A 27,921-nucleotide genomic window follows, 5' to 3' on the forward strand; every position below is an offset into this window, starting at 1 on the left:
CATTACAGTACTAATGAAAGTTCAAACTATTTGGTATAACATAAATGAACTGTTCTCTTCCATCAAACTATCTTACGTTAGCATTTCCTCATTTTTCAAGACAGGTTGGAATATTTAATAAAGTTCCTCGTTTCCTTTATCTCCAAAATAAAGTTATATCGCACTGTTCGATAAGAAACAACGATCAAATATTTGAAATCGAAGAAAGACAAAGATGATGGAGAATGGAGAAGAGGATGACAAAGAAGCTTCGATCCCCTTCAGTTTCACAATGGTAGGTAAGACATTGTAATCAAGGAGGACAGCATTACAATATATTCGTGAAAAGTTTCATAGAAGTAGATCTTGCAGGATGTTGGATAGTTTCGTTAGTCAGGATATCTCGCGATCGTAACACGCAGACACGCTGGAGAGAAATTTTCCATAAAATGATCGAGCATCGGAGACGATGGTGCGCGGCTATACCCGGGAAAGAAAAAACCGTATCGCTGTTCAGGTTAGAGATTGTAAGAATAAAGATTAGAAAATAGAGAAGATTATATAGAGAACAAGAGGGGGGCCAAAGAGTGTGAAATTGTTGGAGACATGCAAATACTGCAGCCTCGATCGAACCCGACGAGAGTACGAAAAATTCTTGAAAAATCTTACACGAGATCGTCGTGCTCCTCTTAAATTTCACGCTACACACCATCACGTACTATTTAATATTTCATACTTACGATTCAAGTTTTAATCTGAACGAACGCGAACCGTGGATTTTTATGCATTCAAGGATAATCTAAAAGCGTTCAAAACGGGCATAATACGTTCAAGTATACGAAATATAGAAAGTTTGACACCTGTTACGATACGTAAAAGCGAATTTCCGTTTCTATTCTTTCATTCGTTTTGTAGCTAAAAAATTGAATTTGCATAAATATCCACGGTCTACCAATAACACGGAATATCCAGAGACTGTATCTCGCCGTTTACTCGTGCACCGATTTCTCAAGAAGATTTCCTACTTTTCACCGTGTGTTATAACGCACGAATCTCGTCGATCGTATTGCGAAATTGGGAAGGAAATAAGGTGTAAGTCCTTTTGGGAGAAAGAGACAATCGAAAGAAACTATATATAGACATAGGCGTAGAGTTTCGAGAGATGCAGCGATTATTGAGTAACAAACCATACCGTGTCTGTGCAATGTTCACGCCAACGAGATCACATGTGCGAGATCAACGCGATGCGAACGCGATAAAAAAAAAAAAAAGAGAACGTTGTTTATCTTAGCGATTACTCGATATAACGCGCGATATCTTCAAAGCACGATTGCATTTCTGCGAAATCGAAGCGATTTAACGGTCGATCCCCATTCAGCTGATAGAGAAAGATCGTGCTTCGATGAATTTTTATTGCGTTCACATCAAATTACGCTTTACCTGTATTTTTCTTCCTTTCTATACTCGTACACCTCGCGCGTCTCGCGACAAAATTGGCGACCGTCCGCGACGTTCTTCTTTAGACAGTTAGGATTTCTCGACACATTCCACGATTTTCCAGAGACGATGTAGAAATGCATTGGCAAAGATCGCGAGAGAGGCGAGCTAATCTTTTCGAACGTATGGCTACGTATCTGTTGCATTGTCGCAGTTGAATTCCTCCTGTATTTATACATACATTATGCACATTGTGCGGGAGAAATTTATGCTACAACCCGGTAGATAGCTGCGTTATGTATACCGGTTTAGAACGATATTCTTTTAGCTATTCCCCGAGATGTTTTCCCAAACGGATTTTTAAACTTTTTATACCGATTTGTTCTATGCGTATTTATTAATATTCGAGGGATATTCACCAACATTTTAATTATATACATAATAATTATATCATAATAATAATTATATTAAAGCTTCTCTAAAACAGAATGTTTTCTACCGGCTGACACGACGCTGGCTATTCCACTTGCTCGAGGAAATTTTACATAATGGCACATAAATGGCGTAATTTTCATTATTTTCGGTTAAAAAGAAGGAAGAACGGTGAATATTCCACAAAAGTTAATGAATATACGGGAGAAAAAAAGCGATACAAAGAGCGTCGTAATTTCTCCGGGGAAAGATCGGGAAAATTCGTGAAAAATATCGTTCTAAAGCAGTATAACCCGTTAATTACGCTGCGTGGCTTCCGTTTAATTATTTTCACCGACGAACCATCCGCTCGCCCCTCTCGTTACGCGTGAAAACGAGAAAGTTGAATTTCGCGTGGAACGAAAAAGATGCCGTCCGATCATCGACGAAGAACAAACTCGGTGTTAATCGAGTCGTCGAATGGAAGATGCACTGTGGTCGACTATTGCGAGTGTGTGTATCGTCGTCGTCTGCCGAGATAAAAGAAAAGTCTATGGTACTGGTGATTACTGCGCGAAAACGTAAATAGCGAAGGATTTCGACTGTTCGGTGTCAATCGCGCGATCAATTCCCTCAAATGGAACTGGACGCGCGCTTCCTTTACCCCTGGCATCCATCGAAGATGCTTTCTCTCGTCCAAGTGTCGTCGAGGAGAATATCTAACTCTTGTTCCACTTCGAATCATACGTACGATACAAAAATTCCGCGAACCCAACCACAAGAGTATGAGATTGGTCGATTTGTTTCTCGTTTATTCTCGCTGGCGATCACTTGGATTGGTTGACGAGTCAAATCGAGCTTTCATCGGTTTACGAGAGAAAAGGCTCGCGATACTCGAGGGCTCGCGTTATGTAGCGTGAAGGGAACGTAATAATAAAAACGTAATGATCCTAGAAACTGAAAACTCGAAAGGGATTAGCGTGGAGTCGATTGAAACGGAATTACGAGGTAATAAAGAAGCGTGGGTTCGTCAAAGACACGCAGACAGAAAATAAATACCACCTCTGGTAATACGTTCTCCATCAAACGTAACAGCGCCGAATCGACTACGAATATTAAAGCAATGCGAAATGTAAAACGTCGTCGTACGAGTAGAAAATATATGGGAAAGTTAAGTACATCGAAAGTATCGGTTTGCAATATACGTTCGTCCTGTTTTTACATTTCAATTTTATCACGACGTATGTAATATAACGCGCAAGAACAGCATGAATTTACGTTACAATCCGATACTTTACTTTCCAAAATAAAGTTCCATCTGTTCGTTATCTATTACCGAATAACGAACAAAATTCGTCGATCGCTTTTTTATTTTCGATTCATATGATATTTATACGTATCTTCTCGCGTATTCGTATCGTGACATTTCGCATCTGAGAAACCTTAATATCTTTCGTCGGCACGCTGTTATCGCGTTTCCGTGGAAAACCTACTGCCAGACGTAGCAAGTAGGAACGAAGACGCGATAAGAAACGAAAAAGAAACGGACGAGATCGGATGCGACAAAACCAAACGCGGGGAAACAAGAAACGACGAAAACCAAGAGAAGAAGGTACAAGAACGGACTGAATCAAACGAAAGAGAGAAACGACACGGACGAAAGTAAACAGTGGACACAGTGGCGAATGATCGGAAGATTGTAAACCATTGGTGGTGACAAAACGGCAAATGTCAGGAGTAAAACGCATAGACAGAAAAATGTAACAGAATCGGAGGAAGCGAATCTTAAGACTCGAGGGCATGAAGCGTCGCTCGTAGGTTTCGGTTAAATCATAGTAAACGATAATAACACGGAAAATAGAGATAGCCAGAAGGAGAGACGAGAAACAAAAAAGAAAAGGGACAAGAAGAGAAACAATAAAGACAGTGGGTCGAAAACGTACGAAACGTATAAGTGTGGGAAATAGAAATATGCAACGTGGTGTCGGCGTGGTATCGACATCGCGCGCACGTCGCTGAGCAAAAGTACCTGGGTGACGGGATTCTCTCCAGGACGATAGACGACATTGTGCATCGGCCGTTTACGGCCGACGTAATTCACGCAGACGAACTCGAGCAAGCTGGCGTAGATGAAGCACATACAAACGCCATCCCACACGTTCATGGCAGTTAAGTTCGACACGACGGGCAGCGTCGAGCGGAAACCGTTCGACGTCGTGAAGAAGTTGAGCATCGTCGTCACACCTGCGAACAGTTCGTTCCGGCTTTTTGTTTTTTTTCTTTCTTCCTCCGTCTCTTTCTTAACGACATCGGCTCCTCCGTCTTACTTCTGCGCAATACCAACTTTTAAGATTAGTTTCTTTCTCTCTTGAGACCTAATTAAAGAAAGTACTTTCCTCCGATTCGCTTCTTAAAAGTCGAACAAACGGATACAGTACTTAGTCGTAAGGACGAATTCTCTTTCTCTTTCATTTCGCGAGACAGCTGTAGAAACCATTGGAGATTTAACGCGTTGACTGCCACGCGAATTTGGTTATAAATATATATTTTAACAACAACAACAACAACAAGAACATGCGACGATGATCGTACACCTAAAGGCAACGAGGAAGATTCGTCCAAACGTACGCTTTGTCCGTCTTCGTTTGCGAGATGCAACGAATCTTCTGTTCCGATTTCGCGTCGTCCAGTCACCTTTGCGGAAGATGTTGAAAACGTTGCGTTTGCATTTACCACGTTGCATTTCCAGGTAAATCTGTGGACGTGTTGTCGTGCACCCGGTTACGCTCTGAACGGCTGCTGGCGTTTTCCCAATTTCTTGAAGACTTTGCTCTATCCTGGACTGTAATATTCCAACAATTTCTCTAGGTGCTGCGTACGCGATAGATTCGTTGTATCTCAAAAACGAAGAAGACAGATGAAGCGTACGTTTGTACGACAACCATTTCCATTGTTTTAGTGCAGAAGTGTACAATCAGCTGCCGAAGTGAATCCCACGTATTCTGGTACACCCTGTATATTCGGATGTCGGATAAATCTTAAACCTTCTCTAGGTACGAAAAACAAACTTCATCCCAATAATTTCCAATGACACAATTAAACCAAATATCCATTCTATGTAATAATTTTCTTCGAGTTTCTTTCGTTTCCGAGCAAGAAAAAATGCTATCTCAGAAAGGGCTTCGAGACTTATCCGACAACTCAACGTTTTATCCTGGAAGCTGCAATACATTAAAACACACTGCACCATAACGATTAATTTCTCTAACAATATCGCGCTGTATCTGCGCACTTTTCTCTGACAATGTTATCCAAATCATTCACATTATGAACACGATCTTTCTAATCCTTGAAATGTATCTTATCTTAATCGCGATGCGGGTCACCGATGACCACCGTGGTAGTCAACGTGTTAAAAGACATAGTCGAGCTTACCGATCATTACTCGCGCTGGCACCGCATTCCATTCAAGCCAGAAGGTTATGAAGGAGCTGGTCACCAAAATGATACCCGGGATGAAGACTGTTGTGAAGTAGAAGGCACGATCTCGCGTAAAAATCAGATCCACCTTCAGGCAGCTGTAGTTACCTATTGTGCGTTACATTCACATTACGATTCTATCATTGCGCTGACGCGAACAGCGAGCAATTAGTTGGATGGCGCTAAACAAGCGATTAGAATGTGAGATTATCCTTTTAAACGATATGGTTAAAGATAAGTTTAACGGAGAATCAAAGAAGATGCTTTTCAAAGTATCGAATTATTTTCCTAGATTCTGTAACTTCGTCGTGACATTATCTTCGGTCTCGTCTTATTTCAGTTTTTCTCTTTGCTTGGCAAAACACCGTCGAATTTCGCACTAACAGTGAGACGACCGTAATCGACGCTCCAAAAAAATGTTCGCTTTCTCGACGAGTTTCCTTGGCTTACTTCGAATCGTTAAATAGCTCTGTTTGCGCAATGCCGCAGGTAGGCTGATATCGGCATTCGTGGATTTCCCTCGGAGAACTCAGCTTTGTGACAAGGGGGACATAAACGAGAGAGAGAAAAAAAAAAAAGAGAAAAAATAGAGTAGGAGCAAGAGGTCACTGTCGTGTCGCCAATCTTTCGCAACGAAGCTCCACATTCGCGAAAGCGTTTCAAGCCGAGCTAGATCCTAACGCGTGAACAGGATGAAAGTTTAAGGGAACGGGTGAACGTGAATCGAGGGACAACATCCAAGTCTCAAATAATAATTTATATGGAAATCAACGCAACTGATAAGACCGAACGTACCAGGAGAATTGTTTCAATTATTTCGCATAACCAATCGTTGACCATCGACAAAAAGAATCAGGAAATGGTGATGTGCGTGGCGAAAAATTGATCTCGTCGATTGAAATTCAACGGTCCAACGATGCTGTACGATCTCTTTTCGTGATATGAATAAAAAAAAAAAGAGGAAAAAAAGAGATGACGACGAACGGAGCAACTATAATGAAGCAGAAGCGAAGCATAGGCTAAACGATTGAAACAAATACGGTTCGAATCACGTCCAGCATGTAATACTCGTATTTTGGAACTAACGTGTAGGTTGAACGCTAACACGACTTGAACATACGGTTCAAATACTAATCTTTCGTAACGTTCTAAAGCACGATCTTCTGTCAAGCGATTAACAATCAAGCGTGACATATCCCTGTTAGAAATGTTAGAAATATCTCGATGTTAGAATTTTTAATCGCTTGACAAAGTCGCAGGCGATAAGACGGTCCCGCTTCGACCCTTTGTACTCGTACAGCTATCTGTTGCCAGGGAAATCTGCGTAGGAAAAGTGTTTGAAAATTCCTTGTTTATGCGACCTTTAATTGGATATACGTTCTGGCGATTTCATTTTCGAAAAGATACAGTGGCTCGCGAAAGTACTTATTTGAACGCTTAGTACAGGATACTTTTACGTGTATATATTTGATGTGCTATATAAAACGTTTTGAAATTTTATTGCCACTATAATGGGATACGACTGTAACGGTTAGATATATTGGTAAAATTTAATATCAACGTGAATATGTACGTAGAACGTGTAAGATGTTTATTGCAGACACGTGTTTAGTAAAAGATTATTACGTAACACGAGTAGCAAACGTGAATTGCAAAGATCCATTAATATATGAATATCGGATTATATATATAAATATTGTGCCATAATAACGTAATTGACTTTGAAAATATTTTTACGGTTTCTGCGTTTCCAGGCTTATTAACTGACCATCTTCTTATTTCCAACTTGTAAGAAAACAAGATTCGCATCAATGCTTTTCGTTTGACCATTTTCACATTTGCTTGAAACTCGATCAATATTAATAATCATCAGTCGAGTTTCATTATACTAATGAACTTTTAAACGTTTTCTATCGCATAATGTATCCATGTATCGTTTCTGTAAGTGTTGGAGCACTTTCGTGAGCTACTGTACGTACATGGCTCAGGTTGAATGCAAGTCGATGTTTTCCGCGTGTCCGACGTAAAATAACGCAAAACGAGTACAAAAAGTTAAAGCTACCGTGACATGACGTTCATAATACGTAACACATCGGATCTATTACTTGGGACGATGTTTCCCAAATTCCTCTATCATGGACAGTTCTTTCTTTTTTCCTACATTAATTTAAGCGAACAAGCAAAAAAGAAAAAACACCACAATTTCCTTCCCCGTCCAAGGAAGAGGACGATTTGGGAAGCAACAACTCTGAGTGTCTAGGCCTGTCTCATGAGTTGGTAAGCTTGGTCCTGTCTCTCTCTCTCTCTCTCTCTCTCCCTTTCATAGCTTATCTAAATCTCTTTCGCGCGGTTTTCTTTTTTCTTGTGAATATCATCTCTTTTTTTTTTTTAGTTTTTTTTTATAAGAAATACCGTTCATATCGAAGGGGAGGATTTTACCTTGCTCCTCAAATCTGCGCTGGCACAGCGAACACTTTGCGTCCCCAAATTCATCGAACTCGTCCTCGTAGTCGACCACGATCTGTCCCTCAGCTGCAACAGAACAGCCCACGATCTTCCTTCCTCTCTTCTTTCTATCTTTTATTTTATTTATTTTTTTTTTTTACTTTTCCTTCTCTTGTTTTCTATTTGCATCTCATTGTCTTTATCTTTTCTTTTTTCGCTTTTTTTTTTCATATCGCTGTCGAGGGGACGGATAAATCTTGATCTCGAGAGAGGCTCGATCGATATGGCTCTCATGGAAAAAAAAGAAAAAAAAAAAAAAAACAACTCCGGCGTTTCTTGGGAAAGAATTTCGTGTGAGGAGCTCCAGGAGGGTATCGAAATGTCAAGGATAAGTGGAACGGTATTCGTACCGTATGAATCGAAGCGCGAGCTGAGAATTTACTCGCTACACTAAGACGCGTACCCTCTTGACACTGATCAGCGAGGAAGGTTGAGATACCAATAAATGCAATTAACGAGTCGGTAAATCATCGGCTAAATCTTTCCTGCGCGTGTTCCTTTCTTTTCTCTCTATTCCTACAGTGTGAAAAGTGAGCCGTATTTTTGCGTGAACAACGAGAAGACGAAACAGCTGATACGTGTGTAAAAGCTGTATGTAAGTAAGTTCGACGACAGTTTGATTTCGCGAAGTGTATGTGTGTATGTGTGTGTGTATGTGTATGTGTGAAGCGTTGACGAAAGGCAAGGACAAATTTGGCGGTGAACGCGGAAAAGTGTGTAGAGATTCGAAAGTGTGGCAAGATCTATCCGTCCTCCTTGTTCGTCGTCGCATGCGGCCGATTTTGATTTTCTATTCTGCGACGATTAAAATTCCGGCAACGATGTCTTCGTCGAATACGAAATAAATCGTGTCTGAATTGAACGGGCACAGAGGAAATTTAATCGTTGGGCTAACTAGACCAAGCATTACCCGCATACCGCCATGGTTGATCCCTTTAGGGTAAAGGAGAAACGCGAGATAAATTCCTTTCGGTCAAATCTTACGACGTCAACCTGTCCAATGAGTGACCGTTCGTCTTAAGAGCATCGAATTTAGAAAATTTGTCTGGATTAGGTGAAAGAGAAAAGCCGCTCTCTCTCTCTCTGCGACCTGAAACGAAAACGATCTTTCACCTTGTTTCACGTTAATGGTTAGAATAGGTCGATTTCTCTTTGGGAAAAAATAGAGGCGAAATGGTGTTCTGTGTGGTTTTCACTCCACAAGCTGCAGGTATCACGCTTTCGACAAAAACGTTCAAGCTTCTCACTAGTTGCGAAAGCTGTTTAAAGAGCTTATAAGCGACCAAAGTAACGATTACGAAACAATTAGCTCAAACAAGATATCTCGAATCGTTAATTACAGAGCTATTAGCGACACATTCCTTTTTCATTTTTGCTTTTTTCTTTTCTTTCCTTCTTCTTTTTTTGTTCTTATCGTAATAGGAAAAAAAGTGGTATCCGAATGTCTAGTAAACTAGTAATCGTCCAAATTATCAAGATTATTTGTCCAGCAAAGCAACGAGAGGCTCGTGTTCACGAGTAAGATATATAGATGTGTGTGTATTATTCTATAATATGTATATGTATATAATTTGAAGAAATTCGCGACGACACGACGGTGCGAGGAACAGAGCATAGGAGAAAGATGGCATCGGTGAGGGCATTAATGTAATATTAGGTCACTGAAAAATTGAAGGCCTCACCCCAAAAGCAAACCACGGCGGGCTCGGTTATAAAGCGAGACAGGAACCAAGGTTGCCAATATGCACTTTCTAGAGGACTATGTATATTAATCTAGATAGGTATATATTCACATCTAAATATATTAATGTACAAACATATATATAAATATCTGTATATACACACGTAAAGAGAGAGAAAGACAATATGTGTACATACAAGAAATGTATCTACGCCAACTAGAAAGAAAGGTAGAAACAAAAACGAACGTTTCTTATTCTTTTCTTTTCTTTTTTTTTTCTTTTCTCATAGTTCCGCTACGTCGCATGCACAGTTCGTTCTTTCTTTTAGATTTTTCCTTCTTTTCTGTTTAATTCCATACGCGCGCGAATCTATCATAGAAAGTTAAGCATACGCATTCTCGCGTTCGCTCGACGCGCCGCTTAATAAACGTTCGATAAATTTTCGGGTCGTATCGATCCCCGCTTTTCCATCGTTATTCGAACCTATACTGCGGGATAAGCCAACAAACTCACGAAAACATTTCACGGTCCTTTGTTAAATAAAGCGTCCTATCGTAGTGTCATTCCGATTGATGCAGTGCAAACAAGGTCAGGCATCGGGTAGAAATTAGCAACGTCACATCGATGTGCACGGCGCATGCATTGCGACTTACCTGGCGATTTAAGGAACGATCGTGAACGCGGTGTATGGAGATTCGTCGTTCTGATGACCGTTGGAAACAAACACGGACAAATGAAATGCGAGCAAAGGGGATGAAGAAGAAAGAAAGTTGGCAAACAGGCCGATGAGCGGAGAGGGGCTGATGAGACAGCGGAAACGAGGAAACTTAAACGATCGATAAATCTGTTTCCAACTGAAAAAAATGCGAATCCGAAAGAAAGGGGATGATAAGAGAAGCTCGAAAACGGACGCCGTTGAGATTCCAAAGGGGAAGATAACGGTGAAATCTCGCCTCCTTTCGAATCTCGGGACGAAGAAATTTCATCCCTCGCGGGGCGCCTGTATTTTCAAGAGAAACGAGAGCTTTCGCGTGGATCAAGCGCAGATCAGGCAAAGGCGACGTTATAGGAAATGGCCGATAGTTAGCGGGTTAGATAAAGGCGAAGGTATCGGAAAAGACGCGAATAATACTAGGAATCATTTTTCGGTAATGCCAGCCGGATTTATCGATCCGGTGGCGTAGTCCTTGGAAACGATGCTGGAATTTTCCAGGAATGCAGCGATGGTTTAAAGGATGCAGCGCTTCAGGTGCATCGACCTACTACTAACGAGTGGTTGCGATTCTTCCTTGAATATTCCATAGGTATTACGGTTTCCAAATTCAGCTAGAAGGTATACGACTGTACACTCTTCATCTTTCTATCGCCTTTTTCCTCTTTTTTTCCATACGATGTCTTTTTATCGTTCACTTCTCCCGACATGTTTTCTAACGTAGCAAAACTATCTGGTCAGGCATCGGATTCAAATCGTTTTGGTCATCCTGAAAATTTCCACGATTTTCCAAGCATCGAAAAGATATTACGCAGCACCTCGCATGTTGCATTATATTTCTGGACATTAAAAGTGTCGTTTTTATCATGTATTAATAATCTTGAAAAATCTTTTACGAGATCGGTGGATCCAAACAACTTTCGAATTACCTTGTTTCATCATCGAGAAATCTTTAGCGATCTTTGTCCTTGAATACCCTTTGAACAACTTTTAAACGACTTTAATGATCATGTATCTATGGCATCTTCTGAAGTCACTTTCATTCCATCGGTTTCCTAAATAATTCTGTTAAGGACCTGATAAGAACACTTTTGGGAACAGCGGGTCTCAGAAACGTTCTGCTTCGTGTTTATGTTATCAGTAGATTAGGTAGGATAGAACCGTTTAGAAGTAGCAATTTGATTTTAGCTCTGGGACAAGCGATATCAGAATTATTAACGAAAAGTGGCAACGAGGAAAGATATTGCAACATTGTCCCTTAGCCTTAAGGAACGTAAGATACCTGTATTCAAAACTAAAGGAAAGAAGTTAGAAACAAATTACATCCTGAAAAAATGATACAAATTTTAGATAATTAAGAGTTGCTTTAAATTGATCACGTTTGCACGAATATATCGACGACTGTGCCTCAATTAGAGTTTTCTCTTCTTTGCATATCGTGCACGATTTCATTATTCAAATTCCCGAAACTTTTCGTTTAATTCAGCTCGATTTTATCAATAGCATTCAGATTATAAAATTACGAACTTATCGTCGGTATATCATTATGAATTTGTTATATTTCTGTAACTTTTGCAAGTAGTTTGGGCAAATTTTTCCTCCATGCTAATACTCGGAAACTCTTTGCTTTTACGTTTAAACAACCAGACTGAATTTTAGCGGAGGTATACACGTTGTTTCGAAACACCGTGGTTCAAAGTCGCGAAACTTTCAAGATGACCTATAACGATAATATAAGTAGGCATAGTCGCGTCAGGTCGTATAATAGACAGTACAATAGTTCAACTCGAGAGTCTTCGAGTGCGTACACAAGCGACACTAAAATCGTTTCCGTGGACTAACGAAATGGCCGTGTTTGGTGCATTGCAACAGTACAGAAGCGTGTCATTTAAGGATGCAGTAAAAATCATAAAAGAGAACTGATAGCGAATAGAAAATGGTATAGTCTCGGCGTCATTTTTTTTCTCTGATTGGTTTCGATTATTTATAATAATTCGATGATAACTCGATAGACCTAACGATGCATTTACCATACTCCAATATCAATAGTATCATCGTACAGTTCAAACAGCTGCCTCAGAGAATCGCGTGACGAGTGGATGATCGTAGCGACGCAAATCACGATTTTTCAGAGTCTATTTCTTTCGCAGTTAATTAAGTTAGGATTTTAATCTCCATCGAGATATTTTATTTCGTCGATATGAGAAGATACAATGGATTTCTCATAACGATAAATAGGCGAATGTCCTTGCAAATTCACATTCTTATCAACTGAATGAAAGAAATAAATATACCAAAGTAGAATAGTAAATATACAGGGTGGTTGGTAACTGGTGGTACAAGCGGAAAGGGGGTGATTCTACGCGAAAAAAGAAGTCGAAAATATAGGATAAAAATTTTTTGTTCGAGGCTTTGTTTTCGAGAAAATCGACCTTGAATTTTCCCTCGGTACGCGTCGAGACAACGATCTACAGTGAGATCCGTTATAACGAGACGTGATAAAGTGCACGCGTACCGAGCGGAAATTCAAAGTCGATTTTCTTGAAAACAAAGCCTCAAACGAAAAATTTTTATTCTATATTTTCGACTTCTTTTTTCGCGTAGAATCACCCCCTTTTCGCTTGTACCACCAGTTACCAATCAGCCTGTATATAATAGCAAAGGTAGAACGTTGCTGTTGTTAGATAAGAAATAGGAATGAAGGAATTCACGTGACTGAGCCAGTTTCTAGCCAGTTACATCAGATCTTGAGAATCGAAATACGATACAATTGTCAAAACTGAACGATGATACTTAAAAGATTCTCGTGTTTCAATTATCATCGCTGCCTTTTTTTATCCTAAGTTTCTTCCCTTAGTTTCAAGTATTCACTTTAATAGAATAAACCGTTGGTTCCACAACTCACCTCTCCAGCTTACTTTGATCGGACACGTGATTGTCTGGTTCTTAATGAGGTATGCGTTCAGCGACGTTAGACTAGGACTCTTCCGCAACGTACCCTCGTCATTTTTCCACACGTACGTGATCGCCGATTGCTCGTACGATACTAAAGAAGAAGGCAGAAGATTAAGACAGGCTGTACAGAGAAAATGTTGTTCGATTAATTTTAAGAAACGTATTCTTGTAATATTCACTTACTGCTCTCGATCGCGAATGAACACAGTGGGTCGTCGAAAGGGAAGATATTGAGTCTACCCTGGCAGGATAGGATGAGATGACGCCTAGAAGATCGAAAGTTCTTCGTGAAATCGCGAATGTCGATAACGTGTTTAATAAGATTATCCAAATCGACTAGTTTTAGGCTTCATTTTAGACTTTAAACTATCATCACGATAACGTGGTAATCTGCGTTATCAGCATGTTGTGCTTCGTTAAGGACACTTTCTCAGCTTCGCTTTCTCAGCGCGGATAAGGAAAGACCTTCTTCTCAGATCCGGAATATTCACGGAACATTGGAACAAGGCACAACGTGTTAATATTACGCGTACGCAAAACTTTTAGCCTTTTTCTTTCGTCTCCTTCGATTTATATATGACACACGCGTTACGAATCGATGTTCGGAATATTTTCCCTCGTTTCGTACGATTTTCTGTCAAGTTTCGGATTTCGCCGCGGGAAGACTGACATTGCGACATTTTTCGCAATATTTCGAAAGTGCTGCTCCGCTAAAGACCGACTAAAAGCGATAATCTGTCGGTGTGCGATCTGAAGAGTACTCCACGTGCGGAAGAACTTCCCAATTCGCGTTAACACTTTACCAACCGATAGCCGATTAATCGGCTTTTTGTCGCCGACAATCTTTCTCATTATTTGAGCAGTAATTTGTTATTTAGTACTAAGATACCTTGCTCGGTTGCGTCAGTTGCGTTGCTTCGTAAGCTCCCACAGTTTTATACCAATTTGAGAAACTTACCGTTCGCGATGAACGAAAAGAATGGTATTTGAGAGTCTAATCCGAAACAGAGCCGGCACCAGGGAGAATCTGAGCTGCCGGTCGGACGTGCGTATGCTGTTGAACCGCTAGCTGTCAGCAAAGTGTTAAGCAGAGCGATTCCAGCCACGTGCGACCTAACGCTCTCGTCATCGTTTATCTTGCTCAAGGTTGTTTCGCACGGTTATTGTCACCGATCGATCATCGAGTTGGCGTTCCAGATGCGTCAAAGCCGACCAGACAATTGGAAGGAAAAGCGGCAAATGATATCGGTCGAAGGTAAAATTTTACGAGAACGCCCGATGAAAAGACCAAAACTTTCGCGTACACGCAATAACGCGATCGAAGGCCGAAGAATCAGAAATATGCTGTTCCAAATAATCACCGTAAAGTCTAGATTCTCTTTTAATATAGAAACGCATCGGCTTGCAATAGAAAATGGAGATAAATACCGCATAAGGTAGTTGACCGTGCCGTTGCGATATATCCGAAGGGCAAAATGAACTGGTATGAGCGGGTCCTTGAAGTCTCCGTGCATTATGAAGTACGTGTCCGGCAACCAGATATCATCGTAATGATGAATCGCATTCAAGTACTCGTACTGAGACCGATTGCTGTATCGTAATCGCGGGTCGTACCACTGTTGTTGCAGCAGGAATTCCACCTCGTATTTCTGTCGATAAAAGAAACGCAAGGACCGTTACGAAATTCCAACGATCATCGTCCAATGAAATATGTAGAGGGGCACGCGCGTGTCACGTTTTAACGGCCTTGGTGCACCTGGTGTCCACAAAAGATTTACGGCGACGCGTTTCGCTATTTCTCTCGTACGACGATAAGTTTCGACGAGCCAACTTATCTCATCGAAAGGCCGAAAAATATAAAATGAACCGCTCGAATACTATAAAATCAAGGCGTGAAAATTACGCTGGTTTTCATGAAAAATGATTGAAATTTTTTCGGCAAATTTTAAGGTACAATTGTTATTTTTAATTGCTAATACAAACACAGCGATATTTAAATATCTCTGTTGCTCTCGCCCGGCAACGAATCTGAAGTTGAATATTTAAAAGACGCATTTCTGAATCTATGAAATTAATGGAGAACGTCGATTATTTGACAGTATCCCACGCGAAGCTAAAAATCTTGCTCTAACAGTACTTTCACCGTTTCCCATTTAAACAAAAACGAACAATTTTCCATAATTTTATCGAGAAAATGTAAGAAGTGACTGTCACTTGTAGTGCCTGGTATAAATGCAGTTATAAATACACATTTTTCATCCTAATCTTTACACGTGTAATGATTACTCAAGAAGCCAGTCAATTCTTACGCCATTGTAGTTATTGTTTAGCTTTAGTTCTGTTTTACGTTTCTAAACTATGCGAAACCAAGTGCAATTTTGTAGGCCATCAGGCTGAAATAAATAAATACGATACAATAGGAACGTTGAATCGGACAGACGCATAACATTCGTACGCGTAGACAGATTTAATGAGAGAAAATTGGTCAATTACCAAACTGGACTCGTCGGGAGAAGCCAAACTTAACAAGAGCACGCTCACGTTTACGGTCAAGGTTCCTGAAACACAGTGTACGATTGAGATTAAAGGTTCCACCGGGCACTTGTTCGAAGCAGTCACCAGAAGAGCACGCTAATTCGAAAAAGAACATTCTTCGGAAGGGAGACATCTCGCATCGGGAAAGGGAATCGGCATTACTCAGAAAGTTGCTGGCCAATCTTTTAACTTCGACATAGTCTCACTTGCAAACATCGGTTGAAACGTGTTTGATATCAAGCGGTGGCAAAGCAGAAATAGTCTCGGTTTCCCTGACTCGTGCGAGTGACTTGTAAACCGATCGATCGATCGAAGGTACACTATGGTTTACGAAAGCGTTTGAACCTGCTATGAGACAACTTTTATGCCGCGTATCGCGTGTGCTCTATGAAACAACACATTTTGAAAATTCGTTGCCGCTGTAACGCGACGTGACTGGCATGATCGTATCGAACGAAAATTTCAAAGCGATTTCAAAATGTACGTACAAGTTGCGACATATTTATTGCAAATATATGTGGGATAAAAAATTAGTACGCGACATGAACAGCCGTCTCAAGTATACAACAAGTGTCAAACATCGTCTTAGGGAATATTTTATCGATGTTTATTAATGTAACGGTTAATCGACTCCTTGACAAGTTTTCTGATGAAATATACAGGGTGTATGGTAACGTTTCAAGGGACTCATCTCAAATGGAGAGTGGACAGCAGGCACGAAAGCAACGAAGGAGGTTCATGCGAACGCGTGTTCTGTCCGATCTATTTCTGCGTTTCGATAATCCGCAATTGTTTACCCGAAATGGCTACTCTCGGTTTGTACGCAAGTGTTGCAGTCGTCGCGTCGAAGAATTTGTCAATCTTTCAAACGTTCCAGGTGTACGTCGAATAACGCAGATCGAGCGTGGCAGTTTCGAACACGTTCCCCCGAAGAGAAGCGCAGTTTCGGATGGTTGAAACGCTTAAAACACAAAAATGGTTATAAATGTGCAAGAAGATCGGATGGAACACGCGTTCGTACAAACGCTTTTTATTATTTCTGCCTCGTGTTCGCTGCCAGAGCTTTACCACATTCTCTGTATATTTGTGTCAAATAACTAACAATTTTCGTACGTTACACGTACGTATATCTTCGAACGTATTTCAAACTTTATCGATGCACGTATAATCACGCAAGTCTCGTTACGTGAAAAAGCAAAGGAAATTGGAAAATGTGCAAGTATAACACACGTAATACTCGCGCATAAAGCACATGTACGAGTCTTGGAACGCTTTCGTGAGCCTGTGCACGTACGATCGTCCCGATCTCAACACTTGAAACTTCGATCCCGAGTTTCGGTCTGCGATCCCGAGATCGACACGTTGCTGTTCTTCTATTTCTCTTTTCCTTCTCTACGCCTTGCCAGAAGCCGTTGCTTGTTATCGCGAAAGCGTCATTAGAGCCATGCTGTGCACATGCTGCGACTAAATTTCGTGTTTGTATATTGTGTGAAGCTCGTAGTCGGAGAGTTAGGACTCGAGAACCGGTCGTCGAGAGGCGCGATAGCACGGCGACATTCGATCGAGAAGAGGATCGCTCGCAACGGAAACGGAAACGGAAACGGTAACGGAAATGGAAATGGAAATGGAAACGGAAACAAAATGATCGTTGCAGCGATGCTCCGCCGTGCGAACGGTTTCATTTTCGCTGCACGCCCTTGTCTAATCAATGATGTGCCCGACGCGCGGCGTTTCTCAGGGTGGAACGACCAATTTGCACCGGCACTGTTCGCGTGTCACGCGTCTAACGAGTCCTAACCACCGATCCGATATAATTGCCAACGCATTCCACTACGGCAAAGACACGGCAAAACGCGATTACGTTTGATAAGTTACGTAGTACGGTGTCGTGAAATACGGATGGAATATGGGGCAAGGATGGAACGTGATGATATTTAGAAATCGTATCTCGACGATCGAGGAACAGCCTGTTGGCAGCGGCTCTCCGCGACGAGGTGTCGTCTTCGGCGATAGAAACATTTTCGCCGATATCAACCGCTTAAGAAAGTGTGCAGTATGTGTCAAGGCAATTGAGCCGGGTTGTAGCTCGACGTCGACGAGAGATAGCAAGAAACTGTAGAGGAGAAAGTTAAACGGCGTGATAAGATCTACGTTCGTAGGTGCTCCTTCTAGTACGCAACGATGCACACCACAAATGCACTCTTTTCTTAAACGACACTCTGTAAGTTTTCGTTGATCGTTCGGTGGCAACTTTGAATCGTCTGCGAGAAGGTATCGAGATACTTGGGTCGACGAACGCTTAGTTTAAAAGATATCTCGATTTTAACTTCGCGAAACTGCGTATACGAGAGACAAGGGAAAAGGGCGGAGTGGTTGTGTTCATGTTTCCCTTGTCTCTTATACGTTAAATTCGGTGCAATTGAAATTGAAATATCTTTTGGATTAAACATTTCTCCATCCAAGTCTCTCGGAGTACTTTTTTCCAGAGAATTAGAAAATACATCGAAAATATTACGGAGTTTCGTTCGAAAGAACAGCTCAATTGCGATTTCTCGGTGCATACTAAGAAGAACCGAGATTGTATCATGTCATTCAACTTTTCCCCGTACCGTTTCTCTTTATCTCTCACCAATTTCGAGATATCACTCGACTCGATTCCGTAACGCATCTTGTACAGTGAAGAACATAATTGAACCTGTTTTATGAACCATTTTTATTACCCCTAACATTGCAGGTATACAAGAAATTCATACGATAGACATATTTCGTGCAATCGAGGCTAAGCTAAACAATTTTTGTCCGATGCCTAACGAGAAATATTCGTGGATTTAGGTGTGTTTCGTACTGTACGACCGTAGTTTGAGCGTCGTTGGATAATAGGCTGCTGTATAAATCAGCATCTATCGGTATAAAAGTATTTAGCAGAAAAATTGATTAGATTACAAGACTCTTATGAATCTCCACTGGTAGCGATTCTCGAATCGCAGAGGAGATCTTGTACAAACTATAGCAAAACGCATCGAAACGATCTTAAGAAGCTAAAGAATTTGAAATAAATGAAAGACCAAATTAAATATAAATATTTCTTATTGCGAGCAAACGAAAGACATTGGACAAATTGAAAAATCGTTTAGCTTATCGTTAACCGTGCAAAATATTTCTGTCACGTTTATCTTTCCTATACCTTAATGTCGATAGCAAATAAAAGATTGTCCGTACAAAACTCGCGGTTGTTATATCGTAATATCGGTACAGTTATGTTCTACACTGCATACCAGGATTATGCAGCAGACAATAGAAAAAAAAGAAAAAAAAAAGAAAAAAGAAATCGACGCGTTATCGAACCGTGAACACGCCGGTTTTCCTGCTGGTTTTTGATAACAGCCGCTCTATTATTACGCCGGTGAAACGAGCAACAATCGGCGGGGCACATCGGACACGAACGTTGCCAGGCTCGAAAAGAATGTCAGATACCGTGATCGGTAAGCAACGCTTTTACGTCCTCTTAACACGAATGTCCCGTTTCGAGCTTCGCGTCTACCAACAACACAACTTTTCTGGTCTTTCTCGTTTATGCTGTTCGAATCACGAGCCAACGTTTTACGAAGTAACGTGGTAACGTAATAAATTTATTCAACCGAGCTGCCGCCAGTATTCTGATTGTGCGTGTGTTTAAGATCGAACAGTCGAAGGGTTTAGGTCGAACAACGTTTGCACGCCTCGCTCGAATCGTCCGTGTCTCGCAACACGTTCAAGATCACGTTTATTCGAGCGAAAAATTGCGACTCGAGCTCGATCGAAAAGTTTTCTCAACACTAGAACTATCTTTGACGTCTATTTAAATAAATACGTCGCACATGATCGGCTGCAATTAAACTGCTGTTACAAAGCTAAACCGATACAATCGCTGATATTGGCACGTGTCGCTTATATTACTAAAGCAACGCAAATTATATATAATATATATATATATGTATAATAATTTTATACACGGTCGATGCTATTTATAATCACGTTTCGTCTCGACGGAAGCGAACATTAATATCACAAGAAACAGCGGCGTGTTTTTAACGATTCAAAGAACGAAGAGTGAGTCGCTTTGACCAGAGTTCGGTAGTTCTAGTGTTTTAAAAATATAGGGACCGAGAACCGAGAAAAGCTTTCAAAGAGCAGAGTCTTGTTGCTCTTGCCAACAAGAATATACATGGAAGCAGAAAACTGTGGTGGTTCCACTAAAAAATCGATCGACCTATAAACCCTCGTACGGAAATTCGACTAGCAACCCATTCAGGATTCCATATACGCCCGTACGTTTCAACAGTGTCCTCCGTTATATACAGCTATACACGGTTACACACTGTTACCGATTACGTTCGCCGGAGAATCAAGGGCTTCGTTCAATAAAATAACAAAGTCGAAACGAACGAACAGAGACGGACGAAAGAGGCGGCAACGAGACGCGAAAGAGAGGAGAGAACGCGGCGAACTGAATGGGTCGGGTCGGAATGAAAGTCGTGGTTGCCTTAATTATTTCTCTAGACGAGGTTACGAGAGAAGTAAAAGCAGAAGGACGGACCGCGAAGGTGGGTGCGAAGGTGTTGGTGCGACGTGTAGTGGTTATTGTTCTGGTTCTTGTACTGGTTCTTGGGGTCGTTAGAGGAGGTCGACGACCGGTTCGACAGGCCGGTGGCGTCACCAGGCCATCGCATTCCGCAGCAGAAATCCGCATCTGTAACACCCAACAACCCCTTGCCCACGTCTCATCCTTTTTTTCGTGTTACTATCGGTCAATGTAACTGTTCGATCCTGCGCTCGCCGTCTACTTGTTCTTCCTCGAATTCCGCAATTTTCCTTTCTCTTATTTTCTTATCTTTTGCAGCACGGCATTCCAGTATACGCGATGGAACGACAATAACAATAACGACAGCAACGACAAATTACTTGCGGTAGAAGAGAGGGTAGAAATACGAGGCAAAGCTCCGACGTACATAAATCACCGATATCCGTGTAACGACGATTACGAGTACTATCACGAAGATTCTAATATCCTCGCCGAAAGATTGTTGGTCTTTTGTTCGATCGATGATCTTGATTGAAATTATAGTAGTAATAAGTAGCATTTAGTAGTAATTGGATTTATTTTGCAATCTTTAAACAATCTTCGATTCCGATCGCGATACAACGACAAAAGTAGGAATTGCGAGTTGGTAGAAATACGACACACTTGCCAGTTCCAATGTTAATTTAGATGAAAAGTCGACGAATCGTTGAACGCGTTGAAAAGTGTACGATATTTATGTTTGTTTGTACGGCACGTTACGTATGAGATTTCTTAAAGTTATTTTTCTACCTTTCCTCTATCGTATCATTCTGTTTTTCCCGAAGTTATTATCCTTAGAATAACAAGGTGATTATCTCATATTTCCATCCTCTCTTGCGTGTCTCTGTTGGGAAAAAAACATTTGAAAAAATATCCAGCTTTCCGTTAGGTTCTTGACAAATAGCTTTTCTACGAGCGATTCTTTATCCGATCGAACAGCAAAAAGAATAGCAACGGGAATGTGAAGGTTGTATTCGTATTTCGTAAGAGTCTGAGTGTGTGAATTTCTGTGACACCCAACAACTCTTGCCCACGTCTCATCTGGTTTCTTCGTGAACCTAGTTCCGCCTAACGATGTCAACACCTATCACGAAATCGAGCATTTTTGGGGAGGGGGAGCTTATGAACGTTCCACCTCGATCGAATCGATAGGAAAACAGCACACCCCTATCGACAACACAAATATTTTCAATGTTGATTTTACCATACAAACACTGGTCAATTTGTTCAAGTAAACGATAAGGGCGTGCCGATGGATTTTCAATTACCGGACACGACCAATTGGCTCGCGACCTATTTAGGCTTCCCTTGCCAAATTCTTCGCGAAAAAGTAACTTCGAAAGCGTTAAACACACATTCTACCTGACCTTATTCGTCCCTTTCTCGGACTCGGGATGTTCGATTAAATTGGCAAGAAGAAAGTAGAAAAGAAGAAAAACAAAAAGGAGTGAAGTTTCCTTTACAAAAAATGATAAACAAAGTGAGAAGCTTTGCAGAAAATCAAAGTGACGGCATGAAAAGCATAATTGCACCAGTGCTCGCAGCCTTTATATAAATAATTTTTTATTTGCCACTAAAATTACGGTGTAAAGAAGAAATAGACATAACAGAAACGTTTTCTACGAATATTTACCGTACGTTCTTCTAATCGGCAGAAGAGAATCGGCGATCGTTCGAGCGAAATTCGTTCGATCGCTGCGCCAAAAATCTTGCACGAACTATGCCAAAACGCGTTAAAACAATTCCAAGTGCAAAGGATTTCGAACGAAATCCTAGCAGATTGTTCAACCTAAACGTTCGATTGGCAAAAACGAAAACGACGGAAAGTCGAGTACTCCGTGTTGCGGGTAAACGGATTAAAAAAATTGTTTCGACTAGCGTCAACTTGTACGAGATATTTCTGTTATGTGAATTTTTCGTGAATGTCCAATTTCAACGGTAAATAAGAAATAATTTATATAAAATCTGTTGCTCTTATAGGTTCAGTTACGCTCGTCGCTGCATCTCGAAGAAAAGTCAGGAAGCTGCAGAATTGCGCCGCGCCAACTCGTTCCGATGAACTTCAAATAATGCAGTTTCCATGCAATTCGAGTTCGTATCGCGTTCGTTTTGTTAGCGACGCGACTCTTCACCCTCTGTACTCATCACCGATTTCATATTCGTTTTGTACATACTTTGCTCTTCAATTTTCATCGCGCAGTTCGTTACTTCCTTTCCAACTGCTATCTATCCAAGTTACGCGTTTGAAAATTTCTTCCTCTCTCTCTCTCTCTCTGTCTGTCTCTGCCGTTTTCTCTATCTTACCGGGATGTTTGCGTTTATTCTACCACGAGAACACGAGGAAGATGTGTACTTAGCACGAAACAAGCAATCAACGTGTCTCTTTTGTCGCTGCAATTGAAAAATGTTGCGCCAACGTAGCGGGGAAAAGTAGAGGGAAGCGATACACGCGGCTTGTTTTCTCCACCGATTCTCGAGACTCGTCGCCATTCTCTTTTCATCTAGCATCTCGCACTTTTGCGAGAAAGCGTGCTTTCTTTACATTCGCCGGCTGAACAAACGATGCCGGTGCTCGAGGGCGCCGTGGCAACTTCCCCGTTCCCTCCAATGCACAGAGAAACCGTTCTTTTGTCACGCCAGACTTTCTTTCAGAGGGTAAAACGTTGTCTTCCTGATAGGCACTTTACCGAGCCTGGCGTGGAAACCTGTTTCACGCCTGTACCGTGATACCGCTACATCGATCAATTACCGATCCCTTTGTCGCTTTAGAGATTCTAGAAACGGAAATCGTAGAGCGCAAGATGGAAATCGGAAAACGAAAATCGTCGACACGCGATAAGTAATATTAGGTGGGTGCAAAAATTCTGTCGGTTCCTGCCTTCTTTCTTGCTACAATTCGCGTTTCTTTTTCTTTTCTCTCTTTTTCTTTTAGATAAATTAGAAGTGATTCGAAGGAAGACTACCCATTTTATTATTTGTTTAATTCTTGCCTTTCGGCTTCGAATGGCTTCCGGTTGCCAACCTTGCAAGAATAATCAGCGTCTTTACAATACTTATTCCTACCAGAATGGAGACTAGTTTCGTGTAATAGTTACGAATATCGTATTTTAACAGCAGATAAAAAATAACGATCTCTTTATTCATTTTACGCCACTAATCGATGTTGCATGTCCGAGAACGTTTTAAGCTAACGGTTTTCCATAATTATATCCGCTGACACGTACAAAAATACGTATTCCATTCACACTTCCTGTTCTTCTATTTAAAAAACGCGCAGATGAATGGAATTTCATATAATGTAATTTCACGTCTATGGGTATCTTCGTGAACCCTAGAAGCCAGGAATTCTTCACGAGAGATATCAGCGAGTTGAGATAAACGAGGAGGAATGATAAAATTAAATGGACACGACGTGATAGACATATGGAGTATAAACGAGATTATTGAAAGCATTTATAATGTTATTTTCATTACGTAAAACCGACGGAACTTTTGCAATCAACTAATACCAACAAGCTGATTCGCACTGCACGTGTCTACTTTGAATATGTATTTGCACTTAAAATCCACCGACATGTGAACGTGCCCATCTTGATCTGTGGCACACTTTAACCACGAGATTTGGCACAAGCGACGCAGTTTCTCACGAGATACCAAACGCAAGCGTTTCAGTAGATCAGTGCCAAATAAGCAATCTCGACGAATGCTTAATTAAATAATATCGCCAGCCGTGTCACATCGAAGTCACGCGTTCGCCGACACTTGCGTCGGTAATTACGAAAGCGACCCGAGACAAGAATGTAAAAAATGCGAGTTTGTCGCTTATTTTGCGTCGTTGAACAGGATTCAGCTAACGCAAAACGCAATACACCGAGCGAAATAAAGAAGTATATTACTCGGACCATTTTTATAATCACCGGTGCATTCATCGTGCACAAGAGCGAGTCGATAATTGAAGCATTGGGAACGTAATTGTCAAGTACCACTGCTATAAATGTAATGCCAATGTAAAACTGCTGTAAATGTACATTTCTCCATATAAAAACGCTAACCAACTGTATCCGTTTGCTAGAAATTAATAATCAATTTATTGTTATAATTTGTATTGTTATCGATCGTTATTAAAATTTTTGTTAGTTGTAATTTAAGTATTGGAAAACACCAGATCATGTGATCGACATAGAGAATAGAGGGTGAAGAACGCTTGAAACGGAAACGAGGCATATCGCGAAACTACTGTAATTATTCCAAATGAGTTTGCTTACGCGTAATAGCTGCAAACTACTAGCTGGCGGTTTATCGCGGCATCGCAACCATCTCTTGATATTTCGCTCAATTCGATAGAAGCTTTTCTCTGCAAAGCTCGTTCAAGCGGAAGGTTTTTGTTGTAGGAACGAGTGGCCGAATTCGGCGGATCCGTCTGACCACATCCTTTTCTACTAACACGTTGCGGGTCTGACATTACGACACCAACCGTCGTCGTCTTTTCCAAAGTGAAAATTTCTGTTCGTCTTCGTCTTTTAATTAATAGGAATATCGCGAATATTCTACCATCGATATATTGGGAATTTTGTATCAGGAAATTTCGCAGTATTTTTAACGACTGATGTATCGTGTAGAAAATTTTCATGAAATTCCTGCGGTATTTTCATTCGAAATCACTTAAGTTTTAAATAAAATTTTGTTCTTTTAACGCTTCAAGGCTATCGGTTCGCCAAGTTACATAACGCGTCCTGTTTCTTCTTCGATATCTTATTTCTTGAATCGATCGGACGAAGAATTAAGAATTTGTGAAATTTCTTTCGATCTATTCAAGTTATACGAAGGAAAGCGATTTAAATGGCATTGCGTTTTCGTGCAAACGACGTCTATCGCGTACTTACGCTTGTTCTCGTGGCATTCGTAGCACGAGAGCATTATAATTGTAGGAAATAGACGCGTTAAGCTATTTCGGGTGACGACATGGTCGTTTCGCTATAGAGGCGGAGGGACCATTCTTTAGATCGATAATTAATTTGCCAAGAGGTAAGTAAATTTACATTCGAATAAATCTGCGCCGTGTAACACCGGCTCGTATCCCGGATTCGTATAAAGTGTGACGTAAATACCTCGTGACGTCTGAAACCGCTAGATTTTTTATCACGTTGATAGCATTGCTTAATTTACGCGCTCGTCTCATTCAGATGAAAAGAAATTAATTAAGAAACTCGTTAATGCAGCTTGAAGGACGCCGTAAATGTAATACAAAGAATTTCATATGGATCTCTTTTACCAATGCAAAATATTTCGTTCAGTGAGATCGACAGAAGGAAAAGAAAAGAAAAGAAAAAGAAAAGAAAGAAATAATTCAGTTAGAAGAAAAAAAAATTTCAAGAATGTTCAGATTCGTTCCGTATCGCGATAAAAATGCTAGAAAGTCTGGTCGAGATGATTTCAATCTCAAGAAGAATTTCAATCGCCTTAGCCGGGAGACTACAAATTTATTACTGACTTGAATTGGATTTCCAACAGAGCAGCCGTACGGCGCGGCGTGGTAAACAGCTGTTGGCAGCGAGAGCCTCGCAGCTAGTGATAGAGGGCCGACATTGGTCAGACGGGTCGGCCGATTCGGCCAGTTTGTCGTTTCGACATCAAAAGAAACCGATTATTACTTTCTTCCCATTCAGATCTCATTCGTGCTCTCTATTCGCCTTTCCTTTTCATTTTATTCCCCTTTATCCCCACATTCTTTTGCTCTGCCCGTCTCGTATCCTTTTACACGCCACTCTAACGTATTCATCGACAAGCGCGACTCTTTCTCTCCGCTTTCATAGCGATCCTGCCATGCGTACCGTGATTTCTTCGCTAAACCGCGAAAAACGCGCAATCTCGCGCAGCACGTAAATGCATACGACAAGCACGCAACGTGCGAACTGACGATAGGAAGGGAGGGGGACCGTGAGGGGGAACGTGAAACGTGAATATGAAAAAGTAGAGGGAAGAAGAGGGGATCGAGGACGAAGTGAAATTAAAGTAAAACAAAATTAAGATAACCGAGTTCCACTTTCATTCGTTCTCGCGTTTCCTCTCGTTCTTTATTCTTTGTCTTTTCTTTTTTTCATTTTTCCTTTTCCTTATGCCGATTTAGCGTGATCAGATCGATTTCTAATATAGAGTACCCTTTCGACGAGGGGTGAGCAGTGAGCTGTGGTTGTGTGGTGCTGTATGGTGGTAGCGGTGCCGGTGGTGTTCGAGGTGCTCTGGATGATCAGGGTCATTGGGTACGAGGTAGTCAGGGGTGTAGTCGTCTTGACGGGTGTGGGGCGGGGGCCTCAGTGTACCTTGGACCGGGGGCAGAAGCCGCTTGTCGTAACGGGTCGACAGCAGCAGGTTGTCCAGTATCTCCTTGTCCGACTTGCCCTCCTCGAAACTGCAACACAACGTATTGTAGCTAGCCCCGAAACCACCGGATCCACGACGGAATTTTTCCTTTCCTTTTCTTTCTCTTTCCTTTCCTTTCTCCTTTCTCCTTTCCTTTCCTCTTTCCTTTCCTTTCCATTCCTTTCCTCGGTTTTCACCCCCGATCATCGAGTGTTCTCTCTCTCTAGCCACCCCGAAGGTCGATCCGCAGATTAACCCGCAGTTCGCTTTGTCGCGAGCCTCGACCTTGACCTTCGAGGTGTCCAAGAAGATCGGTTTTCCTGAGAATGCGCTTGTCGCACGCGATCTGTACGAAACGCGCGTCGTTCTCTTTCGAGTGAATTCGTTATGGCTACACATATTAAAAGAGAAACTCACACGATCTACGAATTATTCGACGAATATTACGCAGAGCTCTCTAAAACGCACTATATAATACGTGTATATATATATATACACATATATGTATATGTATATGATATATATATATGTATATGTATAATGTAAAAACAGCTTCTACCTTCGAGCGTCATCGAATTAGTCTGGAAATTCGCTAATTTAACGATCTGTTGCATCGATCGTTGACTACATCGCGATCACTAGGATCCAAACTTGTCTACACTTGGCTAAACGTGTACGATGCAATCGAACGACTCTTGGGACGCTGGTCGAGCGAAAGAAGATTCGCGATAAGACCGATTACCTGGCCGCTTTCGTCTCTGTCAAAGTTCGGCCCGACTCTATTCCGATTTCAAGACCATCGGCAAGCGCTAGACGTTGAGAATCCGCGGTTATAAATATTCTCTCGAGCCAACATCGGTGTCACGCGATTAGAGAGATCCTGCGAGGTCTCTCGTCCGTTGCTATCAACGTCTCGGTCGCTCTGTAGCCATTCCGCATCGCCACGACCACGACGACGACAAGTTTATGGCCGGTAAAGTAAGTTCACGAGCGTAAAAGGGTAAATAGACAGCGAACAAGCCAACTCCCCATCCTTCGACCGGCGTCCCGGTTAATGACGAGACAAGTTTGCGCAATATTAAATGTAAAACAAGTATAAGAGCCTTTGAACAAGAAACGAGGCGACATTAACGACGATTCTCGATATTCCATGCAAGATAGATTTGTTTCGTCTAATGTCAAACATCGAGCGAGTTTAGATTCATCTCCTCGTATATTCTGTACCGCGTCGTCGCTACAATGTCGCTCTCTCGATCCTATCACAA

The 27,921-nt window shown here is 41.3% G+C and overlaps 1 protein-coding gene and 1 long non-coding RNA gene across 28 annotated transcripts in view; both read right to left on the reverse strand.

Moving 5' to 3' along the window:
• The window catches only part of LOC126924516 (glutamate-gated chloride channel), a 91,754-nt gene that overhangs the window by 14,066 nt on the left and 49,767 nt on the right, over positions 1-27,921 (reverse strand). For 6 of the 27 annotated variants that reach the window (XM_050739080.1, XM_050739078.1, XM_050739081.1 and 3 more), the window contains 8 exons: positions 26,455-27,047; positions 15,655-15,719; positions 14,590-14,810; positions 13,345-13,427; positions 13,112-13,252; positions 7,747-7,839; positions 5,263-5,415; positions 3,857-4,071 (listed from right to left, as the gene is read on the reverse strand). In XM_050739080.1, the coding sequence (XP_050595037.1) occupies positions 3,857-4,071; positions 5,263-5,415; positions 7,747-7,839; positions 13,112-13,252; positions 13,345-13,427; positions 14,590-14,810; positions 15,655-15,719; positions 26,455-27,047 (1,564 nt within the window). Of the gene's footprint in view, positions 1-3,856; positions 4,157-5,262; positions 5,416-7,746; positions 7,840-13,111; positions 13,253-13,344; positions 13,428-14,589; positions 14,811-15,654; positions 15,720-20,272; positions 20,426-26,454; positions 27,048-27,921 lie in introns of those variants that run through there. The other 21 variants (XM_050739101.1, XM_050739102.1, XM_050739103.1 and 18 more) reach the window with 14 other exon arrangements.
• On the reverse strand, positions 8,050-13,105 carry LOC126924524 (uncharacterized). The gene is made up of 2 exons (XR_007713571.1): positions 11,136-13,105; positions 8,050-11,045 (listed from the first exon to the last, which is right to left on the reverse strand). It is a non-coding gene; the product is annotated as an uncharacterized LOC126924524 (long non-coding RNA).

The sequence above is a fragment of the Bombus affinis genome, chromosome 14, assembly GCF_024516045.1.
Source record: "Bombus affinis isolate iyBomAffi1 chromosome 14, iyBomAffi1.2, whole genome shotgun sequence".
Taxonomy (NCBI): Eukaryota; Metazoa; Arthropoda; class Insecta; order Hymenoptera; family Apidae; genus Bombus; species Bombus affinis.